We start from the raw sequence: 22,281 nt of genomic DNA on the forward strand, positions 1-22,281 counted from the left end.
AGCAAATACCAAAAGATAAAAAATCAAAACCTGATCGATTCTGCTAGAAATCTTATAATGGGCCGTGGTTGGATCTCCCATCAGGACAACGATCCAAAACAAACATCAAAATCAACACACAAATGTGTCACTGGGCACATAATAAAGCTTCTGCAATGACCGTCCCAGTTTCCTGACCTGAACCCTATAGAAGATGTAAGGCTGAACTGAAGAGAAGAAGCACCAGCATGGAGCTGGGAATCTAATGGATCCAGAGAGGTTCTGTATGAAGGAATGGTTTCTGATCTCTATTCAGGTGTTCTCCAAACTAATTAGGCATTATAGAAGAAGACTCAGAGCTGTTATCTTGGGAAAAGGAGGTTGCAAAAAGTATTTAATAAAAGGGTACCAACAATTGTGGCTAACATGTTTTGGAGAAAAGCATTCATTTCATAATGTGATTTACCCTTCATCTTAATTATTTTACTTTAATGAAAGGGTTAGATTCTTGTGAATTTTTTAATAAAAGATCAAAAGGATAAACAATGCAGATTTATTTTTTACAGCCATATTTGATCATATTTACCAGGGGTAGCAACAATTTTGACCACGACTGTATGTATGTACTGAGAAATATTAATTAACTTCATGTACTTACTACATGGTCACTACATGGTTAGGGTGGGATTTGAACTTGGTTAAGGGTTAGTTGCATGCAATTATGCATAATTTACTGTTATTACTTGATAAGTACATGTAACGTAACAATGACACTATAAAATAAAGTGTAACCATAAATGTGTATATTGCTTGTTTCTGCTTCTTCTTCACCTGTGTTTTGAGGAGATTTTGTACTGTTTCAGAATATGCAAAATAGTGTAATGTGTGGCCTTCAGATCAGCGCAAGAACAGTGCATAGAGAGCTTTATGGAATAGGTTAGATGGCCGAGCAACTGCATCCAAGCCTTACGTAACCAAGTGCAATGCAAAGCTTTGGATGTAGTGGTGTAAAGCACACCACCAATGGACTCTAGAGCAGTGGAGACGTGTTCTCTGGTTCTTCCATGTCTGGCAATCCAATGGATGAGTCTGGGTTTGGCTGTTGCCAGGAGAACAGTACAGTCCCCAAACTTTTGGCAATATAGTGTATCTGGTTTATTTGATTCTAAATCAATATTTGCAAACAAATCTATTCCACTGGATGCCAAACATGTTTGTACATTTATGTGACAAAAAGTATTTAATAGGCTACTCAATCAAAAGAGTAAACTCAACTATAGTCCAAGTTTACCTAGACTACTTAATTAAACCGTTAAGTATATATTGATCAAAAGATTGGCCAAAAAACTAATGGTCCAAAAAAGACTTTTCTCCGAGTAAGTCAAACATACTTAAGTGTAATTTATTACTTCTGAGAAGTAGGTCTACATGAAAAGTAGACTGAAAGTTTACTCACATATTTGTAGTTTAAAACAAATATACTAATAGCACACTTGATTAAACTATTTTTTTGTAAGGGACATGCATACATGCTCAATTATTTTCATCTAAAGCATATTTAGTCTGAATGCAAGACCAGAAGGCTTAACAGGAACTGTATCTTTTTATCACTGTTCTGCTCATACCGCAATAAGAAAAAAAAGAAGATAGATATGACATTCTGACAGTTGTGGTTGGTGTTCATGAATTAAGGAACAGCAAGAGTTTAAATCGCATAAACGAGAATTTTCTACATCCCACATCCAAACTATACTAATAGTTAAATAATTTTAATATAAATATTACTAATATTAACTACACTAATATTGTCATTTAATACTAATCAGGATGACATCATGCTTTGGAGGGCAACAAACTGTAATACTTTTACTTGTTCAAATATTTTCTGATCAGGAAACAGTGGCAAAATAAGATTGTGAATCGTTATTGCAATTTCTTGCTATAAGAAATAGAAGGGATTCAATACATTTCTAATGCATAAAAAGGCCAAGTACCTCATATTGAGTCTATGTCCTACATTTTTAGCTATGTGTAGCAACAACAAAACAAAAGGAAAAATGATTAAAATCAGAACAATTATTGGTATATACAATTATGTCATTGTTGTTGCTATACACAGTGAAAAAATAGTGTAGGAAATATACGTTTTTAAATCCCCCTGTAATGCTATTTTAGATTTTCTCATTTTGTTTTGAAGGTCTTCTACAACACGTCTACATGCATCCAAGGTCAACACACTTTATTTTATCATAATACACATTGCACATCACCTCATTTCTCAAAGAGTCTGAAACAGTTTGTTTGAAGATTCAATCTCTCTAAACTTCTACCCGTGAGCCTACTCTGCTATGATTGGTCAGACGTCCTGGTCTGTTGTGATTGGTCTATAGTCGGAAATGAAAACCACCTATTATCGGAATATCAACTCTGGAGGCTTCTTCAGCAGTTTTGCTCAGAAATTAACAGTATAGCATTATAGGGGCACTTTAACAATAAATATGCAAGAAAATTCACCTTAGAGATTAGGGCTTTTACTAACCTCACAAACAGCAGTATAACCAACCTCAGTTCAGTCTTAAAGGGGTGTTGAGTTGAGAAATTAACTTTCCCTTGAGCTTTTGATATATGAAAGGTCATGGTAATATAAGAATATCCTGTAAGTTTCAGAGCTGAAAACTGAAAACGATCGTTTGCGCATCTATACGTCATCACGTGACAAAACACAGCCTCTACAGAATAATAAGCACGTCTAATTCAGTAGCCCCGTCCACCAACTCATGGAGCTGTTCGGATTGCGCTAGCCAGCAGCAATAAACAAGCCGGAGATAGCAAGATATTGGGCTATACCTGGTTGTGGAAGAACACAGACGCTGCATAAGCTTCCTTCAGATCCTAATATTAGGAATGTGTGATACTTCATTTATTTTTAATGAAGTTCCAGCTCACGTGGGGAAGACATTTGTGCCATCGCTTCATTTAACTGCGGAATCATCAGATGCTGGATTTGAAGACATATTGAGATTAAAACACAATGCTGTGCTTTCACACTTATGTGAGTAAAACATGTTTCTGTATGTGATAGTATTGCATTGTTATATATCGTTCTAATTATGTGTAGCTTACTTGTCTAACAGAACATACCTTTAGCCCACTGGACTCAGACGTGTAAGTTATGGGCCAGGGCTCCCAAAGCCCAACGTCCCAGGACTGTGTGTTTTCCAGACGGGCTACCAAAACGTAAGCCCATTGACAGGCCAGTGAATCTCAAATAGTGAAATAATGTTCCTTTCTTGATCTCCGCTGTTCACTCTCCCTTGACTTGACATTTGAAGGGTGCGCGCGCATGTGTGTGTGTGTGTGTGTGTGTGTGTGCGCGGTTCGTGCTTATATCCACCGATCAGGTAGGCCATGTAATACAAAAATAATATTCATCTCAATCATGGGTGGATTAGAAATAAATCATTGTGTTTGATTGATAAAGACGTTACGAGCCCTGTGAGAGAATCATTCCGGTTGCCGCTTTCAAAACAACCCCTCCCTCATGTGAAATGACAGGGGAGCAGAAGCTCATTAAATATGCAAATCTTATCCAATCGTAGTTGTGGGCATTTATTTCTAACTCTCCAGTGCATCACACCCATCCAAACCCAGCGTTCAGAAGAGAGCCTCAAAACCAGTGTAGAAAATAGCCTATTACTTATTAGTTATGAGGTTTTTGAATGTGAAAAACACACAAACATCATTATTTGACCTCAGACAACAATATAAAAAATAAAAAAAGCCAGTGCATGACACTTTTAATGAAGATGATTAAATATTTTATTAATAACGGTTGTGTTTTTTTTTAATTACAGCTACAGGAAAAAGTTGAACGAAACAGCAATTTTAATGGATTTTATTACTAAAGATTGGAGAAAACGTGGGAACAGATACTGTCTGTAGTGTTGCCGCCTGGGGAAGACTGGCGATTGAAGGCCCACTGAGTGATCGTCTAATGGAGGCAAACATGAATATAATGAGTAATACAGAATGTAACTATAGTTGGAGAGAATTCACCCATAACTCACTCTCACAGATGATGTGCACACGTGGTCATGGTGGATCCTGCCATGTACAAAAGATGATTAACACACTTATGTTCATTTATGATTGAGTTTAAACTGATACAGTATGTGGCACTTTAGTGACGTGTTGATCTCTGTTTCTTCACAGTTTGATTCAGGAATCAAACTTCTTGCACAGACCGTAAATCTATCACTTAATGTCATTGTGGAGACTCTTTCTGGTTAAATCACAAAACAAAATGCACACAGACATGTCCCTGCTCTTAATATACAATCATTGATAAAAAATATTTGATTTTAAAGAGAAAAGGAGGACGTGATTACAAACTAATTGTTAAAGGGAGGGTGAAACACTCAGTTTCAGTCAATCTCATGTCAGTCTTTAGTACCTATAGAGCAGTATTGCATCCTTCATATCGCCGAAAAGTCTTTAGTTTTATTATATTTATAAAAGTAAGATAGGCTATACCGAGTCTTTCCGGAAAAAAAACGAGCGGCTGGAGGTGTATCGATCAATGGCGGCGTATCGTGTGGGCGGAGCTATAGAATCACAAGCGAGTACAGCTATTACATGAGAGCGTCTGAACGCTGAGTGGAAAAGAAAACGTTACCCTAAATAAACCATGGCTATCAATCAGATTTAACTTTACATATATGATCCAGAATTTGATCTGGAAGACGCAAGAAGTCTATGTGGTACTGTAACTGTATTTAGCGGCCTGTCAACATTTGTGTGTGTTTACTGGTGGTTTATGATGACATGATTTGGTTTATGGACTATTGTATGTGACTAAACGGTAGCAGTAGCAAGCGAAGCAGTTGGGGTTTTATGTTTGGGATGGTTCAATAAACAAACAGACACCTATAGTGGTCAGCCAAGCAAACCCATTTAAACACACACCATAGATCGCATGCTCCATTTATAAATTAACTATACACGATCATGTTGTTTACTTATGTTTACTTACGCGACAGTAACCAACTACAAACAGATATTTGAAGCAGTTTTACTCTGCTTGTAATTCACGACCGTGACCTTTATCGCTGGAACCGTTCTATCATAAACACACTTATTTGGTGACATTGTTGATTTTGTGAAGTCCTGAGAAAGCAGTGAGTGCAGTGTTTATGGGCGTAGTGTATTTGCTCTCTCGCTCTGGTCACGCTTGCACCCTTCCGGGAGAAGAGCCCGTACGGCCCATACAAGGAAATTCCACCCTGTTGACGTCAAGCGGAACCATACTGGAAAAAAAACTTCCCAAAACTTTGGAGAAACCGGAATGAGTATTTTCGACACAGAAATACTCGATCAAACGTCCAACTTAGTTTTTGAAACTTTGTCTATGTTTAGGATGGGAATCCAAGTCTTTAACAGTGTAAAAAGCTCCGTATGCTTGAAACAGCACCCCCCCCCCCTCCCCTTTAAGTAATATGTAATTGTGATTATGGGTTTTTTTTTGTTTTTTTTTAATTAGCTAATAGTTATGTGCCTCAACAAGTACAGTCACATAATAAAATCTTTGTAAATCATGAACTAATGATTAATTAAAGCAGACAACTGGAAGTTGAAATGCACGGCTTTGACCAAATGTGGTAATGTTCTAGACATGCTCCACCCCTTCATGGCATTAGTGTTAACTGATGGCAGTGGCCTCTTTCAGCAGATAAATGCAAAGCACATTTCGTAGTTCAAATACGTTTGAGCACTAGCATTATATCAGTTAATGATATATACGGTTATGAACTGTAAAATATTCTAAATGCATGCTTACATGGTTAATTCTTATCACCCAAACCATCTGTGGCTTTAATGAAACCACAAGAATTAACAAGAACAATGCTTTTCTTATCGTATTATCTTACTGAATGCTTTTGTGTTGTGTTGCTCATACTGCAATACGTAGACTTGTGTATAAAACTGTAAGTAAAGGTCACCTCAGTGACTCCACCCACCTTCAAAGTATATTTATACTGTGTTCATCCAGTGAGAACTCACTGATCATCTTCTTCATCATGACCATCATCATCATCTCTCTGCTCCTGCTGGCCTCTCTGCTGCCACAGCTGACCTTCACTGGTGAGAATGATTATTTAACAGCATATATATTACAATGATTATTTAAGAGTGTTTAATTGGTAATTGGTAAAAGTTGATTGACTCTCTCTCTCTCTCTCTCTCTCTCTCTCTCTCTCTCTCTCTCTCTCTCTCTCTCTCTCTCTCTCTCTCTCTCTCTCAGCTCATGTAAATGTGGGTATAGTGAAGGGCAGGGAAGCCGAACCCCACTCCAGACCTTACATGGTTTCACTTCAGACGTGTGGTTATCATACATGTGGTGGATTCCTGATTTATGATCAGTTTGTCTTAACTGCTGCACATTGCTGGACTGGGTAAGAGCTTGTTTAGTGTGAATGCTGAGTTAGATTAACTTTTACCTGTTAATGACTGAAGTGCAACCAGTATATCAGTTATGACATAAATGACCATTTATAATGCGCTCTTTCTACAGATGTGAGTTGCTGACGGCTGTTGTTGGTGCTCATGACTTAAGGAACAGCATCAGTTCAGATAGCATCAGAGTGATGTCCTACATCCCGCATCCAAACTATACAACCAATCCTGTGCAGAATGACATCATGCTTTTGAGGGTAACAATATGTAGTGATTTTAGTCAAAATAATATCTTGCCAGGAAACAGTAGTACAAACCACAGTGTTTGAAATTATATAGCAATTTCTTGCTTTAAAAATTACTGAACGGATTTATATGGAAATGGTCAAGTCTGTTTCATTATTAATTTAATAATGGGGCAAAAAGCCAGAAAACCATGAGAAATTGTTATGGAATTTTTGTAGTTGTTGTTACACAGCAGAAAATAAAGAGGAAAATATAAAAAAGAAAGGAACTTGAAAAAAAAACCTTTTACGGCGTCTGTACTAACATAAAAAAACAACTGTATGATCAACTTCAGTCTTATAATAGATTGTTTATTAAAATGATTCTAATTTTGAATCTACAGCTAGAGAAAAAAGTCAAACTAAACAACAATGTTGGTCTGATAACAATACCAAAGGAAGGAGAAAACGTCGAAGCTGGTACTCCCTGTAGTGTTGCTGGCTGGGGAGACCTGGAGACTGATGGTAATGGGAGCCATGTTCTAATGGAGGCAAACACGACTATAAAACATCCGGACACTTGTGTATCTGCTTGGGGAACAAAATTCTTGGACTCACAGATGATCTGTGTAGAGGGCGGTGGCGGTGGATCCTGCAGAGTATGTACAAAAGATGATTTACAGACTTTGTGGTATTTTAAAACTGGTTTCACTAGTGATGTGTTGATCTGTGTTTCTTAACAGGGGGATTCAGGAGGTCCTTTGGTTTGTGAGGGAAAAGCTGTTGGTGTCACATCTTTTGGATCTCCAGAACACTGCAGTTCAGATAAATTACCTGAAGTGTATACTAAGGTTTCAGCGTTTCGTCAATGGATCGACAAAGAAATTGGAGACATTAAGTAATTTCATGTAAACTTAAAAGGAAGAAATGCTTTTCTTGAATTCTTCCATAAACCTTCTTTAAATAAACATATCTCATGGCAAGCATCAATTATAGTCATTGTGTTCTCATTGTCACAACCAAATATTATTTTGGCAACACACTCACTCCAGTTATGCCTGTAGGGAAAAACTGAAATACCCAAAACTGTTGCTTAAAAAAAAGAATGAGGAATGATAGTGCAGCTTCATAAAAATAAAATATTTTTTTAATTGATAAACTTTTTAAGACAGATCAAAAGAAAAGAAAAGAAAAGAAAAGAAAAGAAAAGAAAAGAAAAGAAAAGAAAAGAAAAGAAAAGAAAAGAAAAGAAAAGAAAAGAAAAAGGGAGTCCTGGGAAAGCCTCCAGGATTTGAGTTGTAAAATAAAGAGCTTCATAAAATCCATGCTACATAATAAATACACAAAAAATAAATAAATAGGCAATTCTCAAAGATCTAACCACATTCAGTTTTTCTAAGCTCTCAGGTGATTTCTCTAACAGAATTTAAGAAATATGGATTACATCACACAGGGGAAGATTAATCTTCTCCCTTCAAGAACACAAATATAACCGTTATCAGTAACACTTCAGAATAATTGTCCATCATTAAACAGGAAGTAATGCAGGACTAATGAGTAGTACTACATTAACACTTCTGCTACTACTATTAACATAGAAACAAGCTTAACTAATCCATAATATCAAATTTAAGAGATAGCTCCTTATTAGGTAAGGAATATAGGTTTTATATAGTTTTAGAAACCATATAGCCATATAATGAGGAGCAAGGTTTTTACAGTCTATGTTTTTTACCCGGTGACTACCATGATCTTACATTTAAATGAAACTGGCCTACAGTTAAACTATAGTTTATAAAACTGTTTTAAAGTCTGGATCCCATGAATTAAGGCCAAAGCTTTTTTTTTCCTCTTTAAAAGTTGTATTAACTTTTTTTTAATAGATTTAATGAAATTTAATAGCCTCATGAAAGATAGATATCAGTGTCTTACTTAAATGATGCAAATTGGATAATATCTATCATTATTTGTCCTTGTCCTAGTTTTATTTATATACTCCAATTTAAAGCCCCAACACCAGCAAAAACATTCACGGGGAACTCATGGGCCGGATGTGCTGGGTATGCCAGAGCCGAATTTTAGCCCCAGTCCATTTGCGCACTTCGTGGTGCGCACTTCGAAGGCCATGCACTTCGAAGGCCAGGCCAGGCCAGGCCACGCCTTCAAAGTACACAAAGTGCACGAAGCGGCACGAAGGGCAAACCGAGGGACAGGGTTGCTAGGTCTGAATAACAAAACCCCTCCAAACCCCATATTCTAAAGTATCGGGATATCCCAAAATGCGGGGCGCGGGCGGTAGAAATATTGCTTAAGTATAAAGACAACTTGGACTAGGCTTCAAACACCACAAAGCAACAGTAGCCTAAATGCAACCCCATTCCAGACTTGGCAACAATGAACCAAGCGTCGTTAATGGCCTAGCATGTTGATATATATATTCTAAATTATTATTTTTTTGAGCTTTTTATTGGATTTTGACATGCTTCAAAGCCTGCGACGATGAGAGACCGGACCATAAGCATGTAAATATGTAGATGTTTAAATATTGTCAAATTGCAAATATTAGTTAACAGTTTATTTCTTATGTTAAATATAACTGTTACAATATATTTTAAACCTTTATATATACGTCCAAGTCTTTTTTTATGTAGGCCTACTTATTTTTATTCAACGCATCATCTCAGCATTGATGCATCTACTTTTTATTATTAATTATTATAATTATTTTATGACATGCCAGCCTTCGACCGATTCAGCCCCGCAAAGCTGCGGACAGTGAAATATGCACTCATCCCAGATGTCCAGCTCAGGCCTTTCCAGGGTCTCTATTGAGCATTATTCCCCATCCCAGTCCAGCTCCAGCTTCTCTCGCTCAGCGCAATGAAAGTGTAGAAAAGTGTTTTTTTTTTTCTGGTTTGGCTGATAATTAAAATTTCAGTTGTTTCTGAGGTTAAACTTAAGTTATATTAGGCCTATTGGTCTATAAATAGGTTAGTTGTCAAAAGCCTTAGGTAGGCTAATGTATAGACAAATTTATTTTCATTTACACATTTTAAATTACATGACAAGAAAATATATGTATAAACATATATAAATGTTTAATGTAGCTACAAATTATAACATGTATTACAAAAATAAAGTAGACTACAGAACAACCACTTCTCTTTAATTTAGCCTACGTTTGAAGTTAACGAAAATGAACAATAGACAGTAGTTTATTTGTTTAATTTACAAATAACTTGCATAAAAAATAATAATAAGCTAATAATATAGCCTAGCCATTTAAATTGTTCTGTGTCTGCCATGCATTCAGAATTTGGAGGATCGATCTTTCGGTGACCGCCGTCAGTGAACATTCATTCATTCATATAAAAAACTTTATTTTAGCATTAAGTCAGCAGTTTCCGTTTATTTGCATTTTTTCTTATAATTTTGAGTGACAGATGTCACATTTGATTTAGCCTATTTTTCTGTGATATTTGTTTTAGCTACGGTGTTGACAGTAGCCTAGACTATAAGAAAAATAAATGATTACACGGCCAATTCCTATCCCCAGTGTCTCTCTTTCTGTAAGGGGAATTTAAAATATAGATTCTGGAAACAAAATCTAAATTGGGGCGCTAGAGAGCAACACATGGAGTAGGACGCGTTTTCACTCAGCTCCGTCACACTTGAGGAAATAAATAATCTAAAACTTCGTTTTTCCTGCTAAATTTGATAATTTAGCATAGTTAACACACAGAGAATGAATAAATCCAAAAAGACTGTCAAAAAGGCTCCGTCCCCGGCTGCAGACACTATGGAAGGCAATCCAGCAAGTCCGAAGTTAGCCGATGCAAACACTTGCGGTCAAGTTAACTCCGTTAATGTGATCACAGACACCGATGTCTCTCAACCTTTGGAGGGTGAAGACGAGCCTTCACCTAAGGCTATTCTTTCAGCCATTAAAAAGATGGACTGTTCCATGAACGCCAGATTTAATGACTTGGAGGCTTCCCTGTCAGGAGTGAAGTCAACGCTAGCGGCCAATACATCCCGTATCGTTGACCTGGAGGAGGCTAACACTGATTATGAGCGCCGCGTCTCTCATTTGGAGCATCTTTGCGCCAATTTATCACAGGAGAATACATCTCTGAAGTCTAAAGTAACGGATTTAGAGGCCAGATCCCGCAGGCAAAATATCAAGATCGCAGGTCTCCCTGAGAACGTCGAGAAGGGCAACCCGACACAGTTTGTTTCTGGCCTGTTTCCTTCGCTACTGTGCGAAGCTAACTTTCCGGGTGGTGTAAAGGTTGACCGAGCTCACCGCATCGGCCCCGTCATGAACAACAGGCCGCGAGTTATGATTGCCAGGATTCATCATGATGCTGTTAAGACTGAAATACTGCGGCTTGCTCGTAACCAAAGCCCGCTCTTTTTTGAGGGGGGCCGTATCAGTATCTTTCCAGACTTTCCAGCAGAGGTGTCCTCCCAACGCAAGCAGTTTGACGGAGCACGGGAGAAACTAAGAGCTAAAGGAATAAAATATGGTCTGCTGTATCCGGCCCGTCTCATCTTCACCCATGAGAAGACGAAGAAAATATTCTCGTCCCCGCAGGAGGCCGAATCATACATTGACAGTCTCTCGTAGCGATGGAACGTGAAGTATACTGTGGTACATCATGGTAAGACATTATTCCAAGCTTTGGTGACCAATCCATTGACTCGATGAGCGTGACTTGAAGGATCAGTCGGCCTATACTTTGTCACTAAGGACTTAACAAAGTCGAAGATTGTCCATATGTATATGCTTTTGTGTTTATGTGTAACGTACATAGAATTTTCATTATACGCGAATTTTTTCCTGACCATTACGAGTGGAGGCGGAGCTGTGTGTGGTTTTTTTTCTTTGAAAAAGAAGAAGAACAGTTAGGTTCGCCGGTCGAATTTTTTTTTTCTTTTTTCCGCTTCATCTTTGTGTTCCGTTCAGCTGTCCCACGTTTAAATGGGGTATTTAGATTTTCGCTGGGGTTCGAGAAGCGAGTTTATTGGGTTAAAAGTATGTCAGCTCTTTTCTATATTGCTAATGTTTATTTGTTTTTCTTTCTGTTTTGTACATCTAACAATGCCTATCCTTGTACTTAATTGTCACTTATTTTACCCTATGTTTTACCTCAAGCTGCACTCTGATGACCTCCCTTAAGAAGCATTTGAATATTCTGAGCTGGAATGTGCGGGGTTTAAATGATATTGTTAAAAGATCTAAAGTCTTCGCGCATTTGAATAGTCTGCACGCAGATATATTATTTCTACAAGAGACTCATATTAAGCATTCCTGCGCTCACAGACTTAGATGTAGGTGGATAGGCCAAATGTACCACTCTACTTTCTCTTCAAAGGCCCGTGGAGTATCTATATTAATACGCAAAAATATTCCCTTTCAACATTTGTCCACTAAACAGGATATCAATGGTCGTTATCTTATGGTGACTGGCACTATTTTAGAGAAACATGTTACATTTGTGAACGTGTACGCTCCTAATTTTGATGACCCACATTTTTTCCGATCTGTTTTTAATATCATACCTAATGTTGACTCCACTCATCTTATTATTGGAGGGGACTTTAATTGCATCCTGGACCCTTTTATGGATAGGCACTCCCCCAGCCCTCCCAAACCATCTAACTCGGCTACTGTTCTTAATAATCTCATTCATTCACTGAATATACTTGATATTTGGAGACTTCATCACCCTATTGACAAAGACTATTCTTTTTTCTCTAATGTTCATAACTCGTATACAAGGATTGACTATTTTTTAACTGATTCCAAATTAACCCCCAAGATCTTAGCCTCTAAATATCACAATATTTTAATATCTGATCACTCCCCGGTTTCTATTGCAGTAGACTTTGGAATGGAACCCCCCCCCTATTCTTGGCGTTTCAATCCCACTTTGTTAAATGAGGACCGTTTTAAAGAAACTTTTGCCACCCGTATTGCTGAATTTCTTACTCTGAATGATAAGGGGGACGTGTCTGATTCAACTTTATGGGAAGCTCTTAAAGCTGTCATTAGAGGCCAGATTATAGCTTTCCAAGCAGAACAGAAAAAACAGAGGGGCAAAAGGCTTTCAGAAATAGAGTCGGAGTTGCCAGTGCTTGAGCATCAGTTCAAACTCACATCATCCAATTTAATTTTGTCGAGTATTATGAAGCTCAAATATGAATATAATACACTATTATCTGACCAAATTAGCTCCCTGTTATTAAAGATAAAACAGAAACAATTTGAGTTAGGTGACAAACCCAATCGCTTGTTAGCTCGTCAGCTGAGGGGCATACAAGCTAGTAGAGCCATAAAAACCATTAAGTTAAAATCCGGGGCCTTGACCAATAAACCAATAGAAATAAATAATGTATTCCGGGAATTCTATCAGGAATTGTATTCCTCTCAAAGTAGTGTAGACTCATTGGATATTACAAAATTCCTTCGTTCCCTCGGACTTCCTAAAATCAGTGAAGATGCGAGGGAAAACTTAAACTCAGATATTACGTTGGAAGAAGTTCTTACAGCTATTAGAAGTTTTCCCAATGGTAAGGCAGCTGGCCCAGATGGTTTCTCCATAGAATTTTATAAAGCTTGTTCTAATCAAATTGGCCCCTTAATATTAAGGATGTTTAAAAATTCTATTGAAAACAAGAAATTACCAGAAACACTTTACTCTGCAAATATTGCACTGATCCTAAAAAAAGATAAAGATAGTACGGACCCTTCCTCTTATAGATCCATTTCTCTTCTCGGTAATGATCTTAAAATATTTACTAAAATCTTGGCAAATAGGTTAAGTAAATGTATTAGCTCAATAATACATGAAGACCAAACAGGTTTTATCCCCGGTAGATTTTCTTTTCATAATGTACGTAGGCTCATGAATATTGTGTATCGGGGTAAAGGAAAACATGATAAAATAGCCATTCTAGCGCTGGATGCTTATAAAGCATTTGACAGTGTAGAATGGTCCTACATATTAAGCACCATTGAGGAATTTGGTCTGGGACAAAAATTTTCTTCGTGGGTTGAGATGTTGTACCTTTGCCCCTCTGCCTCTGTTCTTACAAATAATAACAGATCACTCCCTTTCCTCCTCCATCGTGGTACCCGCCAGGGCTGCCCATTGAGCCCTTTACTTTTCGCTATCGCGATGGAACCTTTAGCAATAAGTATAAGAAATCATCCGCATATATCCCCTGTCATGATGGGGGGTGTAAAACACCAGATTTCGCTATATGCGGATGATGTTCTTCTTTTTCTTTCAGAGCCAGAGAGATCGCTGCCTTTCTTGTTTGACCTAATCAGGGAATTTGGTACCCTCTCTGGATACACTGTTAACTGGCAGAAAAGTGAGTTCATGCCATTATACGACACTATGGATCCAGATTTTGTTAATAATCTCCCTTTTAGAACTGTAAGCAAATTAAAATATCTTGGTATCACTGTCCCAAGACATTTCAAAAATGTATATGAAACAAATCACAAAGTTATGATAGACAAACTGAAGAGTGATGTAGAGACCTGGCGAGTACTTCCTTTAACAATGATTGGTCGAGTCAACGCAATCAAAATGGTCACCTTACCCAGGTTTCTCTATTTGTTTCAAAATGTTCCAATCTCCCTAGCCCAGTCATTTTTTAAGACACTTGATTCAGTGATCATGCCATTTATTTGGGGGTATAAAGCCCATCGGATATCTAAAGCACATATCTGTAAATCGAAAGATGTAGGAGGTCTTGGCCTTCCCTGTTTTCAGCACTACTATTGGGCAGCCAACCTAAGGGCCTTAATGTACTGGCGTAGTGCATATCCCGAGGTATTGAATACCACCATTCCTGCATGGCTCGTTATTGAGCGGGATATTCAAAATTCCTCCCTTCCCGCTTTACTTTTTGCAGGAAATAAGCCTATTAGAACATTTAAGAAATGTAACCCCATTATTGTTAATTCTCTTAAGATTTGGTATCAGATTAGAAAGATCTTCAAACTTCCTCAAACGTGTTCTCTTACTCCTATAGCCTATAACCACGCATTTCCTCCCTCACAGACAGATAAAACTTTTTTATCTTGGAAAGAAAAAGGAATTGTATCCATAAGTGATTTATACATTAACAATGTATTTGCTTCTTTCGCCCAGCTTAGACAAAAGTTTGGACTACCCCCTTCTCATTTTTTCAGGTATTTACAAGTACGAAGCTATGTTAAAAGTAATATACCTAACTTTGAATCCTATAAACCCCCTGAACATCTTTATTATTGTATGACTTCTGAACTTAACATGAAGGGTCTTGTTTCTAAATTTGTTGAATGCCTAAATGACTCCAGAGTTCCTTCTACACAACATTTAAAGATGTCATGGGAAAAAGACTTGGGTATAGATATTTCAGAAGACTCCTGGGCAGACGCCCTCCGCAGTATTAAGTCTTGCTCCATCAGTTCTAATTTTCAACTGATACAATATAAAGCTGTGCATAGATTGCACTACTCCCGTACAAAGTTACATTCTATATATCCCTCTGTCTCACCTTTGTGTATCAAATGCAAGTCCAATGAGGGGACATTAGCTCACTTATTCTGGTTCTGCCCAAAAATATGTAAATTCTGGTCTGAGGTCTTTTGTTTTTACTCAAAGTTACTTAAGAATGATTTTCCCCATGATCCCCTTGTTGCAATATTAGGCTGGGCCCCTTCTTTAGAGACCTTTAGCTTTAATCAAATCCAGACGATAAAATATGGGATGACAATAGCGAAGAAGGCAATTCTGTTGATGTGGAACAAAGAATTTGTACCTAAATTTGAGATGTGGCTAGCAGAGTTTAGCAGTGTGCTACATATGGAAAAGATCAGATATGAAATTGCTGGTAAACCGAAGAAATTCTTACAGATTTGGAACCCCTTTATGGAATTTCTGGAAAGGGATGATTGAATTTGACATTTTGGATGCTCTAATGGGTGTGGTACTGCAGATTATATACTGTCTTGCAGGGTGCAACACCTAATTTTCCTCTAAAACTGGGCAATCATTGGTGTTGGCATTTTTATTGAAGTATTTGACTTTAATGTATGTGTAATTAGATGTTTATAATGTGTATCTGTACATATGTATGGATATTGTATGTTAATGTGGGTATGTGTACTTATACATGTATGTATAGGCATTTATCATTTTTTTTATTTTTTTTTATTTTTTTTATCATCATTTATTTGTTTGAATTATTTGTTACTCATTTGCTGGCATGGGGTGGGGGGTTGTTCTGTAAAAATGTGAAAAGCTGTAAATAAAATATTTAAAAAAAAAATCTAAATTTAGCTGGATCAGTCGCGTCGTGAATAAAATAATTTATAGCGGGTGAGCACGGAGTGAATTTTACGTGTGAGCGGAATGGTGCGGTGCGAATGGCGGGAGCGGGATGAAAATACAGCCCCGCGCAGATTTAATTTTGAAGGCTATCTAAAGAAAGTGTATGGAAAAAAAGAAAGAAACAGCGAAAAGTGTGATAATGGACTGCTTCCCCTTCTTGAGAGAATGGTTGAGAAGTGAATAGCATTTATGCAACTAAAAATTGGGAAATTAAAGTTTATCTTGGTTGCTCAGGGCAGGGAACTGGGAACTGTGCGAATGCACTAAACGTTTTATTTACTTCAAGCGATTGCGCTGTTGTAGGGATGCGCGGTATACCGGTACTGGAAAAATACCGGTATATATTTTATTTCAAACGGTACGATATCATGATTTTGCACATTTCGGTATATGCTGCTGTTTTGAAGTTCACCGCTAGATGGCAGCGCTCCACCCAAACTGACCCGAAACAACCGGCAAATGTGACAACAACATAGACGAACAAAATGGATAAAGCAGTTGAATCTCACTCAAGATACACAAAATGAATTAATAAAGAGAGGAGTAGAAGTGGAATTTGTAATTACTTTGCATATAAAACAGATGAAGAACCATCAAACCTAGCCAAGAAGCATCTGTCACTATCCTGACTTTAAGACTTCTTAAGAGATCGACAGGTGAGTGGATCATTCAAACCATCTCATTTAACGTTAGACGTTTATTTTCTTTTTACACTGATCAGCGCACACACATAGCCTAACATAAGATCGAATATCACAAAATCTCCAGCTTTCGTTTCAACCAATGACATTTAGATCTCATAATATTTGCATGCGTATATTGCACTATTTACATTCGCGTTAGAACTGACTGTGTTTATGTGAATACTCACTAAAGACGGACATTTGTACATAATTCTGTGTATTTGACTGTTTAAGGAAACTGTAATGTGCGAGCTCTAAGTTACAGGCGTGTGTGTGTGTGTGTGTCGTTGTTATGAGCTCATATCTCCTGTAACTGTTATTACGAAATGCTATAAAATCGCTTAAATGATTTCCGTTATCCATCCCGAGACGAGCGTGAAATGTTGAATCGGATTATGCAGATTGCTTTAGTGTAGGTGAGATGTCTTTTGAAATCAGAAGCAATTTGCTAATTTTGAGAGATTTTTGCTGCAATTATTTCTCACAAGAAAGTTTTCAAATGACTGATTTGATGTGATAAGCTTTGCTGATTAATTTACTAATAAACATTTGTGATAATATCCCACTTTATAAACTCAAAACTTGCATAATTGTACTCATTCGTGTGCAATATACCGGCGCCAATATCCGAATGTGTGGTATCGTTTTAATATCGGTACTTCGGTTTTAAATTGTAGTACCGTACCGAAGCCAAAATTGTGGTATCGAGCCATCCCTACGCTGTTGTGTTCAATAGTATCCAGGCTACACTTGAGTTACCGACCGCTATATATATGGCGACCGGTCCAAGATGGCGGCTCCACTGCGCGACCGTGCCAATAGGCAGTAGCGCTCGATAGGGCGTCTATCTACAGCCCCGTTTCCACCAAAATTACCTGGAACAATTTGTACCAGGAACTTTTTTTACAGGAACTTTTCTCCCCCCCAGACATGTAACTGTCTGCGTTTCCACCGCGATCTAAAGTTCCGTGAAGATTAGGCCAATTAGTCCGGTGATGTCGGACTGCTCCTCCAAGTCAGTGACGGACAGTAATCATTTTTGCGCGATACTATATCCACGTTTGCAAGCACACTTTTTTTAAAATTCCGATTGAAATATTTAGTGGACTGTTTACATGAGACATTATCTAAACCGATCGGGTGTTTACATGTGATGACTTTCAATCGCAGTCATTTTGTGACATGCAGTTTGTCTGCAGCATCAAAAATGTCAACGCTGTTTTCTCCAGCAGCTGGACTGTGTTAACTGTAGCCATAGCAACTCTAGCCATAGCAACTCTTAACGGCCACCAGGACTAATACAGTAAGCTATTTATTTGTTGTAAAGTGTAATAATCATCTCAGAAAAAGAAAAAAGAAATCTTCTGTCAGGTGCAGTTAAAGTAAAAACTGCCTGGGGCAATATACACTGTGTCATTATTCCAACATTATCTTCATAACTTACGAAATAAAAAGTTTACCCCTCAGAAAAATGAACTTTCCTCTCTTGTCAACATAAGCGCGGCGTGCGCTGAGTAATCGGTCAGGTCGTTTACGGTGAAAAATAGACTGTAAAAAAAATGAATAACGAGTATGGAAGAGATTCAAGCAGTGCTGCTTTTGCGCGTTATGTATAGGTTTACTAAAGAAGTAATTAACAACGACAGAAAATAGCACTAGCATATTCAGAAATCTTGTAAAGCTAGATTAAAAATGACAATGTATATTATTATAAGCTATTACGGACATTGAACGTGAGATGGCTGAGACGAACGCGCGCCCCATCAGACAGAGAGCAAGACTGATATTTACTGAACGCAGAACGAACCTCACAAAAGACTTTTAAAAATGCTGGTTGAAATAAAAGGCTGCGTGAGCTCAACCAATCCGCATGTTCAGCGCCCAAGTCCCGCCCTCGAAAGTTCCTGAACTTTGAAAATGTACTACCTCGCGAGCAGGGCCGTTTGGAGGGGGAAATATTTACCCGGAACTTCATTTAGACTCTGGTTCCTGCAGTCAAAACACACCGAGTACCACCCCAAAGTTCCTGGGTAAAGTTCCTGCGGTGGAAACGCAGCTTAAAAGATGTCTATGGCCTCAGAGATTCAGAACCCATATGTTGCGTAATGCACATGCGTGGTCAACACAAAATGAACGAATCACTCTGAGACAACTCGGTAGTCCCGAGTCATATTAAAGATTTGAACGAATCGTTCATGAACTAGGCTAATAGCTGCCTATACAGAAGTTAAAGATCTCACTATTTTAGTTTTCTTTCTTTAATTCTTCATTTAAGATTAAATGGGAATGATATAATTGTGATCTGCTCTCGTGATGATATCTCACAGCTGAAGCAGAGAGCTAGCTGATCGTAATTTCTCTCACCGTGCCAATAGGACAATCAGCTGTGAGATACTCTCACGAGTGGCAACCAATGTCAGAAATTCATCTAAACGTTCGATCACCTCTCGTTTCTACACTGACCCTATTTTAGTATCAAAATGATTATTAATCTGTGCGTGCAATACTGACGAGTGTGCATTTGTGGATCCGGTACCGCGCATGCATTTTTTGACTAGATTTTGAGTCGATCTTATATTGTCTCAAAATCCAAATTAATGAAATAGGAGACTCACAAGTCAATGAATGCATGTGCGGCACTGTTTCCACAAATCCACATCTTCGTTGCTTATACAGATTACGTTAATCATCTCTATCATCCCATAGATCAGGGGTCCCCAAACTCGGTCCTGGAGGGCCGCTGTCCTGCAGAGTTTAGCTCCAACCCCAATCAAACACACCTGAAACAGCTAATCAATTCCTTTATAGGACCTAGTAAGACCTTGATTAGCTGGTTCAGGTGTGTTTAATTGGGGTTGGAGCTAAACTCTGCAGGACAGCGGCCCTCCAGGACTGAGTCTGGAGACCCCTGCCATAGATAGACGAACAACAAACAACGCACACACAAAAAAAGAGTTGCACGAGTCAGAATTTAGTTCGAAATCTGACTAAAATCACAAATTATGCCAATCTTAAGAAATAAAGATTAATAAAATATATGATAGGGTTTGGTGAAAAACAAACTGAAACATAATTTGTTAAGATTATCCTAACCATAGGTTGTGTACGAGGGCGTTCACGTGACTATTAACATCACAGTTCACTTTAGGTGTGTTCGACATCGGCTGCGGCTGGATGCATGCGATCGGCGAGAGTAGTCGAGTGCAGGCGGGGAGGAGCTGCAAACGGAGACGTGAAGTCGGACACTTTCTGCTTCCCGTGGTGACGCTTGCGCTGTGTTTGCAAACTTTATAACAGCTGAAGTTAAATTAATGCAATATTTCCTCAAACACACATATGTTTTAGATGACATTTTCATTCAATACTTAATGTACTGCTTAATAAAGCGATCTGTTTGGACAAGAATAAAGTTCAACATATAAACCTACACTATCAATGAAGTGTTGTCAACGGTTTTTATCAGTTTTAGTTTGATAAACATGAAAATATAAGCTTGCGACTACATGAAAGTTTTACTGTAATAAATAAATGATTTGTGAGCATTAGTGTAACATGAGGTTTTAGAATAAACACGAAACACACGTGATCGCTGTCATGCAGTGAATCCGGCCAATCGTGGATCAGCTGTGTCGTCATCAGAGCTCGAGCAGCCTTCTGCAGTCCCCCTTGAAAATAGACCTCTCACAAAAAACGGAAATACGTAATTGTTGTGGAACTGGAGTTCCTGTCAAGCGTCAACACATCAGAAAAACATACCCAGGAAATAGAAAATGGATCAGAGAGTCTACACAACTTCGTTAACGGATTTGACATAGCACATTTGATGGAAACGAACAAATGGGTAGTGATGGGCAGACCGAGGCTTCTTGAAGCACTGAAACAGTTAACGCTAATGTGCCTAAGCTTCGAAAAAAGATCCAACACTCGTCTTCATGACGCCATCTAGTGGACACCAGTGTGTATTGATCTGAAATAACCTTGACAGTCATCTATGTTCAGTGAAAAAGTTAACATCTGTCTGACAACTACTTGTTTTTGGAACCTGTAGCCTCCTCATTGTAAATAACTTTTTTTGTCATGAAAGTGAAGATTAATAAAAGAAATAAAGCCACAAAACATTTTTATTCAAAAATATAAATTCCTCTGTTTTGAGGGACTTTTTTTTACATATAATTTCTCCAGCCTTTGAAACTATTCTCTCACGAGGGACACTTGTTGCTGGCATGCATGCACACAAATATTTTTGTGAACCTATTATTCATTTTGTAAATAAAGCGTGCTTCACTTGTGTCATAATCCACGTAGAACACACACACACTACACAAGCAGAAAAGTTTGGTCCTTTGTCCCACCGGGTAGCCAGAATCAATTTCCGTCTAACTTCACCATTAAACAGAGAAGGAATGAAACGACAGGTATGGCTGTGTGGCAAACAGCAGGCGAGGGATCATGAGAGCGGGCCGGTGGCGAGTGTTAATGAGCGGCAGCTGGAACACCTCGTCTCACGACAGCGACGGGAGTATAAAAAAAGGAGCGAAGATGAGGAGAAAGGCCAGGCCTGGACTTTATGTTATGGTTTTGTTTATGTTTTAGTATGTGTGTGCGGGCATTCGTCCGTGAGGGGCTGCCCGCGTTACTTTCGTTTTGTTTCTTGATTTAAATAAAGTTGTTGAATGTTCGTCGGTTCCCGCCTCCTTCCTTCTCATATTTATGAACTTTATTACAGGCTGCTTTTGGGGAAAACAAGAATAACCCGGTACGCTACAATAACTCTTGCTCGTTGCTTCTTCGCCATTTCTTTACCCGTTGCTCTGACGGGTGAGGAAGACGATTACCACAACGATTGCGTATTTCCGGTCACAAATACGGAAGTTGTGAGAAAGGTCTATTAGCTGGCTGCTCTCGAATTGCTCTTGCGGTACTTTGTTGACATACGTCACCGTCACGTGCCGTCGGTACTGCCTCAAGTCGGACAAAATTTCAAACCGGCATGCAGTGCTTCAAGTCAGGCGCCGATCGGTCTGCGTATCGCTGGGTGAAGTCGAACAAGCCTTTGACTCGCCCAGGAGAAGCACACAAGTTGTAAGAAATAAAGATTAATAAAATAGAGATGAATTGTATTCATATTTTTGCACTTACCTGTAAAAACACTGTCGCTGTCTTTTTCGCGTCTGCTCAGCTGCACTTGCTTTGATTTGATTGGTGGTTGTCTTGAAGGTGTACTACCGCCACCTGCTGGATTGGATTGTGGTTAAATTTGTTATTAACCCTGTATTCTTTAGATAAATATTTAAATGCCTATAAATTCTACATGATTTAAATAATAATACTAATAGCCTTTTTTTTAAAAAAAATAAAACAGATAAGCTATGTGTTTTATGTGCTTTATTTATAACTGGATGACCACAAGAATTAAGGACTCTGTGACATTATATATCTCACTGCATGCGCTGTTGCTAGCAGAAAAAAAATAGGCGATCGGAGATGTTTTCCATGATTTTTAGAACGATAATTAATAATAATAATAATAATAATAATAATCAAATA

The 22,281-nt window shown here is 38.2% G+C and overlaps 1 protein-coding gene and 1 long non-coding RNA gene across 2 annotated transcripts; one reads left to right on the forward strand and one right to left on the reverse strand.

The window, feature by feature from the left end:
- Nucleotides 1-3,897: 3,897 nt before the first annotated feature.
- On the reverse strand, nucleotides 3,898-21,970 carry LOC137039515 (uncharacterized). The gene is made up of 4 exons (XR_010897678.1): nucleotides 21,874-21,970; nucleotides 5,997-6,117; nucleotides 4,047-4,083; nucleotides 3,898-3,970 (listed from the first exon to the last, which is right to left on the reverse strand). It is a non-coding gene; the product is annotated as an uncharacterized lncRNA (long non-coding RNA).
- LOC137039514 (mast cell protease 1A-like) lies at nucleotides 6,057-8,596 on the forward strand. The gene is made up of 6 exons (XM_067414820.1): nucleotides 6,057-6,120; nucleotides 6,281-6,431; nucleotides 6,551-6,689; nucleotides 7,061-7,315; nucleotides 7,400-7,538; nucleotides 8,586-8,596. The coding sequence occupies exons 1-6, from the start codon at nucleotides 6,057-6,059 to the stop codon at nucleotides 8,594-8,596; spliced, it is 759 nt and encodes a 252-aa protein (XP_067270921.1).
- Nucleotides 21,971-22,281: the final 311 nt, after the last annotated feature.

This window comes from Pseudorasbora parva, chromosome 14 (assembly GCF_024679245.1).
Source record: "Pseudorasbora parva isolate DD20220531a chromosome 14, ASM2467924v1, whole genome shotgun sequence".
Lineage (NCBI taxonomy): Eukaryota > Metazoa > Chordata > Actinopteri > Cypriniformes > Gobionidae > Pseudorasbora > Pseudorasbora parva.